This window comes from Marmota flaviventris, chromosome 5 (assembly GCF_047511675.1).
Source record: "Marmota flaviventris isolate mMarFla1 chromosome 5, mMarFla1.hap1, whole genome shotgun sequence".
In the NCBI taxonomy this organism is placed as follows: Eukaryota; Metazoa; Chordata; class Mammalia; order Rodentia; family Sciuridae; genus Marmota; species Marmota flaviventris.
Window position 1 is genome coordinate 32,059,684 of NC_092502.1, and position 13,860 is coordinate 32,073,543.

General features: G+C 44.5%; 1 protein-coding gene across 1 annotated transcript in view; it reads left to right on the forward strand.

Annotated features, from left to right (window-relative positions):
• Positions 1-503: 503 nt before the first annotated feature.
• Fstl4 (follistatin like 4) overlaps positions 504-13,860 on the forward strand; it is a 403,135-nt gene continuing 389,778 nt past the window's right edge. The window contains exons 1-2 of the mRNA XM_027949662.2: positions 504-569; positions 8,087-8,222. Of these exons, the coding sequence (XP_027805463.1) occupies positions 8,097-8,222 (126 nt within the window). The 5' untranslated portion in view covers positions 504-569; positions 8,087-8,096. The remainder of the gene's footprint in view (positions 570-8,086; positions 8,223-13,860) is intronic.

A 13,860-nucleotide genomic window follows, 5' to 3' on the forward strand; every position in this document is an offset into this window, starting at 1 on the left:
AAGAGATGGAGACCCGTTGATTGAGACCAGTTATGCTCCCTAAGAACACAATCTTAAGTAACCTGTACAGGAAAGGAGCTGGGGGAGGGGGGACCGAGGGGGAGGTTGTCACCTGCTGAGCTCCAGGAGAACCTGTAACACTAGCGCTCCCCTGCCCTCTCCCCCTGCGGGACAAAGATGTCCCCAGCGTACCCGGAGTCCTAGCGCTCCGCGTGTGCGCCCTGCTGCTCCGCGCACCTGCCTCGGGCGCCGCGCGGGTCTGACCCGCAGGCAGGCGAGCGGCGCGCACAGGTGGCGGCGATTGGGCAGGCGGGGCCGGGAAGGTGACGTCACGGGCTCCGGTCCCGGCGGCAGAAATAGGGCAGCCGCCGCGGCGGTGGCACAGCAGCGGGCAGCGGCGGCTCAGAGAGCTGGCGCCTCAACAGCCTCCAGCGCGCCTGAGACCCGCGGACAGCCAGAGAGACCGACCAAAGGACGCGGGGACGGGTCGCCGCCGCCGCCACCGGGCGCTCCCTATCTCCCGCTTGAGTCCGGCCCCCTGGTCGTCCCCTCGGCCCCGGCTGCCTCAGGTAAACGGGTACAGCTCCGAAGCAGGCGCGCGGGCGTGTGTGTGTGTGTGTGTGTGTGGCGGGGGGGGGGGGTGCCAAACCGATGCCACCGCCACCAACTGGTCCTGCTGCTCCTTGATGGGGTCCCGGCGCCCCGCAGCTCCGCGTTGCAGGGCCCGCCGCGGACGCTTGCTTGTCCTTACTGCCCGCGCTGGGAGAGCCAAGTTTGCCCGCCTGGCCTCGGGCATGGGACCACAGGACCGGGGTTTGGCAGGGCTGCCGTGTCTGGGCTAAGACTCGAGGTAAAGACTGGGGTTCTCAGGCTTGTGGCTGGGTCTGCAGGGGGAGCCGATCGACCCTTCTTGCGCGCGGGGCGGCTTGCAGAACCGCTCAAGAGGAGCCTGAAGCCCGCGTCGGGCTGCGAGACCCTGTAGACGCAGATCTTAGGCTCCGGACCCAGAGCTGCCTCAGCGGAGCCAGGCGAAGTGCAGCTCCTCGGCTCGGACCTGTGCCCTTGGCTCCGGGCTGGGGCGCGGGGCGGGCATCATCAACACCTCCTTTTTCCGGCTTTGTGAGGAAACTTACGTCTCCTCGCTGCCGCCTAAAGGGCCTGCTGCGTCTCGCCTGGCCCTTACTATCCCGAGGTCCACGGTGGAGGAAGCTGGAGAGGAAGGAACACGGACAGAACCTGGCTTTGGGTAGTCTGCGGCTCTTGTTCTGCGCGGCGGATAGCTCTTCAGAACCGGCGGCTGGTGTTAACCCTCTGGGGAGTCTCCAGGGAGCCGTTTGATCTAACATACAGGTTGGGGGCTTGGCCCTAAGAGAGATCATAGTGTGAGTGATCTCCGTCCCTCTTTGCTCCAGCAAAGAAATCATTTCCAAGTTTCAGGGGGACCTAGGGGATGCAGGCAGAGTGCTCCCTTTGGGGCGCATGCCGGCTTGAGTTTGGGGACAACTGGGTGTGAGCCTTCAGGGATCCTTGCAGCTGACAAAGCGGCGCCCCACGCGGGTTCGCCTGAGGCCTGCCACCTGAGGACTGCGTGTCCTGCAACTCTTGCACAAGCAGAAACCGTCTACCAGCAGTAGGGTTTCACAAGGTGCCCTCAACTTAGAGAGCATCCAGTTCAGCGCGCAAAGGTCTACTGAAAGTTCCCGGAGAGTTGAGCTTGGTCAGGTCGGCTTCAGGGCTCAGAGAGTTGGTCTCCAGATGCGCTGTCCAGCAGACTTCCCTCCTGATAACTGTCCCCGACACTGATGAATAGCGCTTCCGCAGCCTCTCCTCTGCTCCCCTCTAGGTGTCGCTTCCGCCGAGGTTTCCGATGAGTAAAAAACAGCGCCAGCAGATTTGGTCTGTTCCTTTAGCAAATTTGTTGCAAACCAGTGCGCCAGGAATTGTACTAGATGGGACCATGAGATATCAACATACATTCATGTTCTCTGAGCAAACATAAACGGGATTTCAATAAGAGGTGACAAGGAAACTGCTAGCCAAAACGTGCACCAAGATCCCCACCATTCTCTCAGGGGGTGGGACAAGAGGGATCAGGAAAAGATTAGGACTTTTATTCTTAAAAGTCCTAAGTTATTTTCCTACCACCAGCCTTTGAGGAAGCCAGAGATGATTTTTAACAGTGTCTTCTTAACCCTGGAATGGACCGGTTTCTCAGGTGACTCCTTCTGGCTTCCAGGACAGGCTCTGCACCTGTGCAGTGGCACAGCAGAAGGTTCACCCGGGGAAGCAAATGGTCAGGGGAATGAGTGATATGGCTTCTATGACACCAGAGCCCCAGCATCTGTTAAGCACTAACTCAGCCCTGGAGTCAAAACCTGCAGGGCTCAGGTTTGCTTCTTGGCTCAGTTGCAGGAGGAGGCACTGCAGCACCACCAGCCCATTTCTGCCATCCTCAGCTGAATGGTACCTTGCTTTCTCACATGTTAGAAAACAAGACAGCACCCTCTCCCAGGATTTCAGATTGAGCTAAAATTCATGCAAGAGAATAGTCCAGTTGATGTAATGTATTAAAATTCCTCATTACATTTGTCCCAGTAGCTTTCCCCCCCACTCTTAGAATTTTATGTTAATTCCAGAAATGCTTTTCTTCATCCAGGGAGGGGACAGTTTATTTTTCTATGGATTAGGAGAACTTTTATCCCTCTGGCTATATGCCCTGTAGGTGAGTAAAGAAAGGAAAGGTTGAGTTTCCTGCTGAGACTCACTTAGTACTTTTCTCCTTTCTACTAGGGACTATAGGACTTTTTTTTTTTTTTAAGTGACCTTATGTTGTTATCTTTTGTTTGACTGAAGGCCACATTTTAGAGATTGGGATGAAGTTGTAAGGACTTCATAAAATCTATCTTGATTCATACATTGTCTCTCTTTTTTCTGCAAACTCAACCTTTTTATGTTGCTTATGTGGGGTCACCCCTACCCCTACCCCGTACTTCCTAAGTTAATGATTAGACAGTTGTTTCAAGAGCGTATCTTTTCTTACACTTTCTGTCTCTTAATGCATAACATAGAGCATGGAATGTCAAATAAAATAGATTTGTAGTCAAAAGAACATAGTACTTAAAATATATAATCTACGATCAGAGAGGTAAGGGTTATTGGAAGCCATGTGTGTGTTAAACTTAGTGGTAAATAGGAATGCCACAGATTTATGCATTTCACATTTAGGCATCTCCTTTATCAATGGTGAAAGATATAGAATAGATAATTGATAGAAAATACAATCAAACTTCATTATGGCTTGCTACAAGGTTAACCTGATATATTTCTAGACCTGTTTTTTCTGGGTTGGTGTTTTAGGGATTATCTTAGAATATATGAACCACTTTTTCTAAAAATACTCACAGATCAAAATTAGAATCCTAAGCCTTTCAGAAGAAATTTCCAGATAGCCTACTAGTTTCAGGTTGAGGTTGATACTTGCCTCCTTCAATATTGGTGGACATGTAGAAGAGGACTGCTGGGCTTTGGTGTTCCCTGGTTGATTTCCATTTGTTGATTGCTAACATGCAACACACTTAAAGTGATCTGCTACAGCAGACACTTTTTCCATTGGAAAGGCTGGGAATGCAGATGCCTCAGGGTCACAAATCTGACTGTTCTCCAAAGATGCTAAGTGGCATCACTTGTTTCTACCAGAAAAGCTATTTGTGTGGCTAATCCATAATTACTGGTCTGGACATGTTACTATGTTCTGGAAGAGAGGGCAAGAGAGAGAAGTAGTAAACAATGTCCCCCAAATCCTGAGGGACAGAATTCCCACTCCTCCCAGCAGAGCTGGCTCCCAGAATAAAATAGTTGACTTAAACCCATTGCCAATGTAATGTCTATGCTTTCCTTTGGCCACTGACTCTGTTCAATAAAGATAGCATATATGCTGGTGTGTGTTCTCTGGGAGGGGTAGATCTCAAATTATTCATATTAATACCTATTTGTCCTCTAACAATTTGCATTTTTATGTTATGCTTTTTCAATTTTTTTTTTCAAAGCAAGTTGGCATTTGGAATGTTACATCATAATAATGCCTCTAAAATTGAAATTAAAAAAAGCACAGAGATCACCTTATTTTAGAGCATCAGAAAATCCTGTGGTTTTCACAAGGAGAGGGGAGGCGATCTGGCGGGGTTCTTTCAGCACCAAAAAAAGTGAAATCTATCTATCTAGGCAGAGCCTGCAAATTTACACTCTATATGTAAATTTGCAATAATGTAAGAAACAAAAGAGTTGCCCAGAAGGCAGGATGCTGGGGTTTTAGTTTAGATCTGGCCACTGGCTTGGTGACTTCCACAACCTTGTGGTCTCTGGTGTCTGGTGTGGGCAGCAGTCAGGCTAGCACCTGCTTTTCCTAGGCACGTAGAAGTGTTGTGGAAAACCACGGAGGAAGAGGTTAAGGACCTCTGCCAAACAAGATGTCTTAACTTGTACTTCCTGAGTTGTTTAGAAGGAAAGGTAGTCCCAAGTTTTCCTTTGAGGACAGTCCTGGGTGGCTTTATAACTAACTAATACTCAGGACTCAGGATCCAATGAAACTTTTAAACCTAAATTAATCTCAAAAGGAGCTCCAGGTTGAAAGACAGAGTGTGTGACCTTATGAATGGCACCTTCCCAGTTCTCTAATGGGAACATTCTTGTATTTTTCCTTCCTCTGAAACCCCATAGGGCTATTTGACCTTGAGAAGTAATTAATTTGGTAACAAATCTACTTTCTCAAAGCTACGGGTTCTTCTTGTGAGCTAAGGGGCATCCTGCATCTTTGCTGCTCAAAATTCTGTGAATTTTATCATGGATTTTTTAATTACATGTTTTTTCTTGACCTATAAATAAAGCAGCAATGAGGAGTGTGTACCAAGTGGCCCCTGCCCTGGGGCAGGACGACAATTTGGCTCTTTCCCCTTGCTCTGCCTTGAGTAGAGCCATGCTAACTCGAGGAGGTCAGGTCTTGGCAGATTTCAAAAGCAAGGAGAGACTGGGGACTCAGAGCTGCCAATCTTGCTTTATATAGATTTTCCTCATCACACCCAAAACAACTATTTATCAAGATAAAATATTGCTAAGGGTCGAGAGGCAGCTTAGGATGGGGGTTAAGAGTATGGACCATGGTCCACCTGCCTGGCTTGGAATCTCAACACTGCCACTTATTTGCCACATTGCTTGGACAGAGTACTTAACCTTACTGTGATCATGTTTCCTCTGTCATCAGAACGGGAGATAATCATTGCCCTCCTCATGGAGTAGAAAAAGAGGATTATGAGTTAGTACCTCTAAAGCATTTAGAACAGTGCCTGACACATTGTAATTGGTATGTAAGTGTTAACCAAATGGATAGTCTCTATTTGGTTATTAGACAGATCATCAAAATTGATTTAGACCTAATATTAATTCTTTTTATGAACCGATCTGTCATAAAATTCGAGTTATAAATTTTTAGGATTTTGCTGCCATAGATGGAGTGAATTGTCAATCACCATAAGTATAAAATGACATCTAAAGCACATCCACTGTGCAAATGAAATCAGAGCTGGTGATGGCCAAACAGATCTCAATTTTACAAAGAAGCTCCCTAGGAGTATCTCAGGGATTAGCCTGGTTCCTGTTTTCCCTGTCTTCAAAAAATAACAGGGAGCCTCAATGCAAACCAGATAACACCAGTGGCAACTCCAGGTAAAAAGCAAGGGCTGAGCATAGGGTCTCTGAAACACAATTCAGAAACCAGCTGGTTAACACCCTGAAGGTACCTCTTCAATGAAGTGATTTAGTATTTGCCAAAATGACAATTGAAATGAAAGGATTTTATTTTGAAGCTATCCATGAATAATAAAACATCAGACATAATTGGCTTTAGATTACTAGGCAAATTGAAAATGAAATACTGGACTTTGTAACTTGTTTATTTCATAACTCCATGAATTGACATCTGTATGTTAACCAGAATAAATTCTGATTATATTGCAGTTTTTAGTTTATTTGGGCTAGGAGGCATGAAAAGGGAGAAAAGGAGACTTTTAATATGTGTGCTTTACCCCATGAGCAATGTTTGATATTGGATAAGTAGGGGAAATTTCATTAAAAAAGCAGGAAGCAATGTCTTTTTAGTTTTAGCTTGAGATACTCTGGCTGGCTTTTAAAAATTACAAAAATCCAAGATCGGCAGTCTCTGGAATGTGTCTGTGTGTTCATAAGAAGATAATTTATGAGGAGTAGGGAGTTGCCCTATTTATTTTTAGAAAAACCGGTTGCAATATGGGAAAGATATTTTTACTCTCTTTTAGTCCTGAGTATGGTTTCTTTCCCCAACTCCTCCTCATCTTTGTTAGAATTCACCCACCAAAGCCACAGCCTTGGAATTGGGAGCACAGAGTTGGGCACCAGCTGCTAATGCTACAAGCCATGCCCAGGCAGCTGTTAATGCTACAGGCCACGCCCAGGCAGCACCGGAAGTTGCGCCATGCCACTCTACTCTGCTGTCTTCAGGGTGCAGAGCAGGTGTTGAGGCTGTGACCTTCAGATTACATTGACTGGCCCCCTGGACTACTTCCCAAGTACCTTAGCTTTGCCAACAGATGTCAAAGATGAATGACTGAAGAAATAGATGTAGGAGCAGAAACCTCTGGACTCTTTTTGAAACCAGGAGACATCTTTTCTTAAAAGATAATCATCTCTTACAATCTTGCCTTTTCGTAGGCCAGTGTTACATACCCATAAATTTTAATCTGACTTCTCTTCCCTGTGGGCATTTCTGTTTCAAACTTGGGACATAAAGCAAACATGAAGATGCAGCTCTATTTGGGTGTGGAAGGCAGCCAAAAGAAACCAAGATGTGACAGGAGTGTATTTGTTTAGTGGCCCTAGCTACAGCACCAGTGATCCGGTGACAGCCCCTACCCCTTGTCTAGAGTAGGCATCCTTCAAGGCTGTTCCTTTCTCAAGCTCTAAAGTCTCACAAACACCCAGTTATTTCTGACTCAGACACCTGCTCTGGCTTAGTCCTGGGCCAGGTCACATCAGTTGTTGGTCTCCAAAGAGCTCTGTGTCTTTCATCTCACCAGCCAGGATCAGGGTACAGGACATGTAATTAAGCACTAAATTGTGTGATGCATGTGGAAATCAATAACCCCTCAAGTTTCCTGGAGTAAGAGCTGTGGGTACTGTGTTTTGAGTTCTATGTGGCTCTGTCTTAGACAGATACTAAAATTATGGTTGGAATATATTCACAGTGAAAATCCCTTATTTAGAAAGTCCAGCTAATTGGACTAATTGCATAGTCCATGTTCTCATTATCCTAGCACAGTGCTTACTTAGCACATGGTAAGGAACTTAAACATTCTTGGTAGCCAATCCTTGGTTTTATCCATGTAATTATTTGATTAACTTGAATTGCCCATCTCTTTTCTTGAAGGTCTTTAGACAATAATGTTAGAAAGGGAGTCTCAGGAAACACCTTAAAGATTATTGAAATTCTATTTTCATTCATTGCTTTTATTCAACTACAAACATTACTGGTTTTCAAACCAAAATAATGGAGCTTATGATGCCATTTTTGAAGCCCATCATCTTGTAAACTGAGGTGTAATCCACAATCAAGTTGACATAGATTAACAGAATTCCTCATGAGCATTTTTTGAGCACCAATTGTGTGTGTAGTCCCAAATGCTTTCTGGGGAAACCGAGGCATGAACATGCCTGATGCAGGTAGTCAAGCTGTCTCTTTCTGGTTTGTTCTTATCCATGTAGTAGCAGATGGCATTTCCAAGTGGAACTCTACATACCCACCAGCATTTACAGAGTTCTGGTGTGTGACACCAGCATCTTTGATTCTTACAGCAACCCTATGAGGTACACAGTATTGCCCCCACTTTAGAGGTGAGAAAACTAAGGCACAGAACTCATGCATCTTCTCCAAAGTGGAACAGAAGGATTGGTGCTGGGCTTTAAACTCGGGTTAATCTGATTCTGAACACGTACTAACTCGTTGTGACTTGTTATGCATTCTGCAAAACTTAGTGCCAGACGTTTGTCATTTTCTCAACAGACTGAACAAAATGAAACCAGGAAGCTTTTGGCTGCATCTTACACTGCTTGGGTTCTCCCTGCCAGCTGCGCTGGGATGGATGGACCCAGGAACCAGCAGAAACCCGAACGTGGCTGTGAGGGAGTCACAGGCAGAGGTATGTTCAAACCACTGCTGACATGACATTGCCAGCTGATTGCTTTTCCATGTTATAGTATCTGATTTCCTTTCCACCTTTAGTTGAGATCAGTTAGAATACTGTGTGAATTAAAATTGCATTTCCTTTTTGGTGGTAGGGGACAGAAGGCGGCAACATGAATTGATGAAGACACGAGGCTTGTATCTCACACACTACAAATTCATTCCAAGCTGTAGTTAACACGGTTAGTCTTTCACAAAGACCCTCAAGAGAATGGCCGTTCTGTATATTTAATACAACTCTGAAAATGCAGACTAATTGGTGGAACACACCCATGCGAACTAATGAAGTATTTGAATTATAAAGTAGATTTTAAAAAGAAATGGATGACTTTTCAGGTATATAGATAAAAAGAACCAGGCTGAGAGAGAACTGGCAAGTCAAGATCCTAAGGGAGACTGGTTTAATGAACAGATAAGAATGATTAATGGCATGTTAGGTATATATAATTCTAAAGTGCTTGAAAAACTTGTTCTTAAATACCTCCCTAGAGGGTCTGGTTATATCGCTAATTGCTTAGTGAACTGGTCTTAAGTACTGGAGAGGATTCATAAACTGCAACCTCACCCTGCTCAGGGTAGTGGGCCCCATGAATTCATGGAGAGGTTCACAAGGATGCAGGTTTTCTTCAGAAAATGCCTTGTGTGTGCTAAACCTTATGAAATGACTTACACCTTTTCATTAAAACCAACTGGGATCTTCTGTATGCAGTGACAGATACCAATTCTCAGGGAGCTTTTCAGGCATTCTTACTTCCATTTTCTTACTTAATGCATGCCTGTATCCTTTTTTCCATACTTATATCCTGTCCTGAGGAACAAGAAATAAAAAATACCTTGAAAAGTCAACATTGCCAGGGAGTGAATAACGGTACACAGTGTAGAGTAGGATTAATGCACTTATTTGCTCAAACGACATGACTTCTCTTTCATTATTACTTAATTGTCATGCAATCCCCAAACTGCAAACCTTAGTCTTTGGGGAGCTTCAGAAGTAATTTAGCATACACTTTTCTTGCTGAGGTTGGTGTGGTGTGCTTTTGTGACCTGCTGATGATTAAATAGAAACACTATCTCTCCCATCTAAATCCATGAAGAATGCACCTTAATGCTCCTTTGAAAGAGTCTGGTGGCCTATGTGCAGGTGAGAACAGCTTTCCCATGTGGGAAGGGCTTAATCATTAGACTCATATTCCAGACAAAGGAAAAATGATCCCTGAAATCCTACAGTTATATGTGGAATAGTTTTTGTTTTATTTCGTTTTTATTGTGGAGTAGTTAACAGCAAGGCAAACCTACAGAGAGGCTCAGGCTTCTTATTGTAGGGGCTCATTGGCTCACTGTCTTCAATCACTTATCTCAATTAAGAGTCAAGCCAATTAAGGTGGGATGTAGCTGGAGGTAAATGGAAGGTAAGTTAAAATCACCTCTAGGGCCTTTTCATCTGAGCTGTTTACACCTTAACACTTTGTGTACCAACCAGAACCAGCCACTGCTCCTCCTCCCAAGGAAGGAAGACTTTTATGTTAGGAGTATTTCTGTCCCTCAGCTGTTAACCTCTTGAGTGGCTGCTTCAAGTCATGTTTCTTCCAAACGCAGGAACAACTGCTCATACTTCTTGGCTCTAGATTTCATTTTTGTGGTGTTTTAACTTCTACTCATTGAGTCTGTTTCTATTCACCATGAATGCAGTGATGATAATGTAAATGGTCCAAGTACATAGGATGGTCTCTGTAAATATTTAGCTCCAGTGAGCAAGGCATTTGTTTTAATGCACTTGGTCACGAACTATGCATGTCCCCTGTGCTCTTACTCACTAGGGTCCTGATGTGCCACCCTGTCCCTTCTTTCACATATCTGAGTCTTTCCCTGCTCCAAGGTAAATTCTGGTTCTTACCTTTTCTCTAGAAACTTCTTTGACTGCTCTTTGTCACATTTGGTCCCCCCCTTTCTGAACTCTTGGTCCTTTTTCTCTTCTCTTCTTCCTTTGATATTTTTAGTTTAGCATGTGGATGAAACCTGTCTTATTTATCTTTCCTCTTCCTCCCCGTGTCTAATAATTTTATGAGGAAAATAGAGGCTTCATGAATTCCAAAGCCAATCAAGGCTTAATGCAGCACTCAATCCTGGTCATGAGAGCTTCCAAAATTCAGACTAGACCATCAGGTCTTTAAGTGGGTGACTGCCTATTGCACCTGGCAGGTTTGTTTCTGGTGGGGACGAGAATGGTCTCCCTGCAGGCTGTGAGCTATTAACATACCTATAACTCACTGTCCAGACCCAGTTATAGTCCTTAGGCAGTTTCCTAAGACAGCTTTATTTCCTAGAAGAATCAAAACCAGAGTTTCCTGAGACCTGAGACTCAAAATAAGTTAAAAAAAAAAACAACCTTGACTTTTTTAGCAGTAAATATTGAAATGTTTCCATGAGTGTTTTCTTCCTGATAGGAGTTCCTCACAAAATATTCATTAAGATGTTTGAAGTACTTAGAAAGCATTAATAAGATTTGATTTGTCTTTAAAGTTATTATACCAATTACTTGAACGTCCTAAGGGTAAATAAGGATTAAATGACCAATGTGCGTGTGTTCGCATACTTTTAAAGCAGTTATAGCAAGTGTGAATTTTATTAAATTATTGTTTTACGTACAAAGACTGCAGTTGAAGTAGCTTCATGGAGTTTATCATTTTACAGATGTAGATAAAAAGAAATGTAGCTGGGTGGAGTGCTTCTTTAATAAGAGCTGAGGAGGAGAACGTAGCTTTGAATGCTAATACAATTCTGGAATCAGAGGAAACAATTCTGAGAGATGCAACTTATTGAAATTCTAAAATATCATTATATTCTCCTCCTTTCCCCAACACTCTGGCTAAGATTAATATACTGTAGGCTAAGCATCCCTAACCTGAAAATCTGAAATTTGACATGACATGTTGGTTGAGAGCCAACACCACACCACAAATGGAAAATTCTACACCTGACCTTGTGAGATACTTGTGGTCCAAATGCAGGTGCACTAAAAATACTGTATACAATTACTTCAGACTATATGTATGTAAAACAAATGAAATTCATGTTTAGACATGGATCCTGTCCCCAAGATATGTATGTGTGTGTGTGTGCATGTGTGTGTGTGTGTGTGTGTATGCAAATATCAAAAAAAAAAAAAATTCAGGATCTGAAACAGTCTTGGTACCAGGTATTTCAGATAAGAATACTGAACGTGTAGTAAAGTCAATATCAGAATTTTATATTTTGGGGAACCAGGAAAACATGAGAAGTGATGTGGTGATAGACACAGAGAGCTGGCCTACTCTTGAGAGGTAGGGATTTGTGGCAGGTCCCCTTGTCCCTGAGTGTTCCAGCACCAGTGTCTGACCCAGTTGCTGGGTGATCTTTAAATAATCTTACACAGCCTTCTTGAATTTCACTTAACTTTTTCTACATGATTCTTGCCATGGGGTATTTTTACATACTAAGCAACTATAAATATAAATGCTAATATTTATTTCTCTTAAAATTGTTTTCTTCATATGCCTTGGGGCTTACAGACCAGCACTTTGGGATCAGATGCCACGTTTTCAATATTTGCAAACTTTCTAAAAGATTATAAGGGGTGTACATGGAAGGTGGTATCAGTTAACTTCAGTTATGGTTTGCCTACTTCCTAGAACACGTTCTCCTCCTCAGCTTTTGGGGACATTTAATATCCAAACCATGAGGGGGTCAGCCTAAGAAAGCACTGGTCCTCCCCTGACAGGCCAACCCTTTTTGCAGATGTGGGCCCCAGACACAGTGCGGAGGTGCCACTCCTGTCCCTGCCAGGGCAGCTTCAAGTTGTTGGCTCCCTAAAGCTCTCAGGCTTCTTCCTGCCTTGGTGGGGCATTCAGGTGTATATTAATCTTTAAAAAATATTTCTTTATTCTTATACATCTTATTGTCTTTAAGAAAATGCTACCCATCCTTTCTAGCAAAGTCCTTCCTGGGATTCTTGGGGTAGAATTGCTGGTGGTCTGTGGGGTTTGAGGTCCACCCCTGAGTGTCTTGAATCACCCTTGTGCTCAGCCTGTCTACGGGCATGAAAAGAAGCTCCCTCCTGCCTGTGAACAGATGGGTTCATGCTGGGTGCTTGGTGTGCTCTTACATCTCACCTGCAGCTCTGGCCTACAAGCATCTCTCATGTATTTCTGTAGTATTGCCTTTCCTAAGCACTACTGTATGGACTGGAGTACTGGACTCAAAGAGGACTGGATTCAAAGCCTTTCAAAGAATCTGAGACTCTGGGAGAGGTCCCTCAGCACGGGGTGGAATGGCTCTCGGGTTGCCAGATGCATCCTGTTCTTCAGGATCTGCATTTTGACTTCAGGTGTGGTGCCCTGGCAGGGTCTTCTTCTTGGTCCCAGCACTTAGCCATGGCTCTCTGCTGACTTTGCTTGGTGTCAGGGTATGTTAGACAGCTTTCTGTCAGTGAAAAAAATCCCTAGGAGAAATTTAAGGAGGAAACATTTGTTTTGACCCATGGTTTTAGAGGCTTCAGTTCATGGTCACTTGGCCCCCTGGACCATGGTCTTGTGGTGAGGCAGAGCATCATGGCAGAGACTGAGGTGGATCGGGAGAATCTGGAGTCCCAATATTCCCTCAGGGTGGGGGGCATGCCCCCAGTGACCTGCTTTCTCCAATAAGGCCCCATTCCTGAAGTTCTCATTGCCTCCCAATAGTGTCACCAGCTGGGGACCTTTAATCCATAAGCTTTTGGGGGACATTTAACATACAAAGCATGAGACAAGATGAGAATTTTAGTTTCTCAGGTTAAGTGGGGAGAGTGCCACCTCCCCGTTGCAGATGAGTACATCTGTCATTTTCAAGGTGAAAGATGGCAGCAGATCCTTCCAAGGGTGTTCCTAATGACAGAGCTAGCATGTGCTGTGCCCTGCCCCAGTGCATCCTGAGTCTGCCCCAGAGCCTAACAAACTTCAGCATGCTTGCCAGCTGCTTAGGTTCTTGTTACAGTACAGATTCTGAGCGCAGGTCCTGAGAGTCTGCATTTCTCATAAGTTCCAGGTGATGCTAATACTTCCCATTCCAGGGAATGCTCGGCAGAAGAAAACCCTTAGAGAAGTCCCAGCCTCCTCCTCCCACGTGCACATGCAGGAAGGAGGACCCTAGTTGGACTGATCTTGGCCCTTCAGCTTTTGTGAATGTGATGATGCTTGGTATGCTCAAGAAAGTGAGAAAAACAGGCAGGCTGTACTCCTGTTGCTAAATAGCTCAACAAGACTGAGGGAAGATGGTAGGTGAAGAGAAAGGTAAAAAAAACTTAAGCCCCCTGGGTTCCATAGTCATTTTTCCCTATTTTTCAAGCAGGTACACAGGTCATCTTGGATCTCTGAACCTAGGGCTCCTTATTGGCTGGTCTTTGGGTGATTTTAAATCTCAAGGGAGGTAACTCTAAATGTTGAGGGTTGCCACATCCCATGCTACAGGGCACTCACAATACACACCCACCATAGTACCCACCTCTTTGTGCCCAGGCTTGGCCAGGCGCTTCGGAGATCACCATGTCTGGTGGTCTTGTTTTTAGGTCTCACATTTTATTC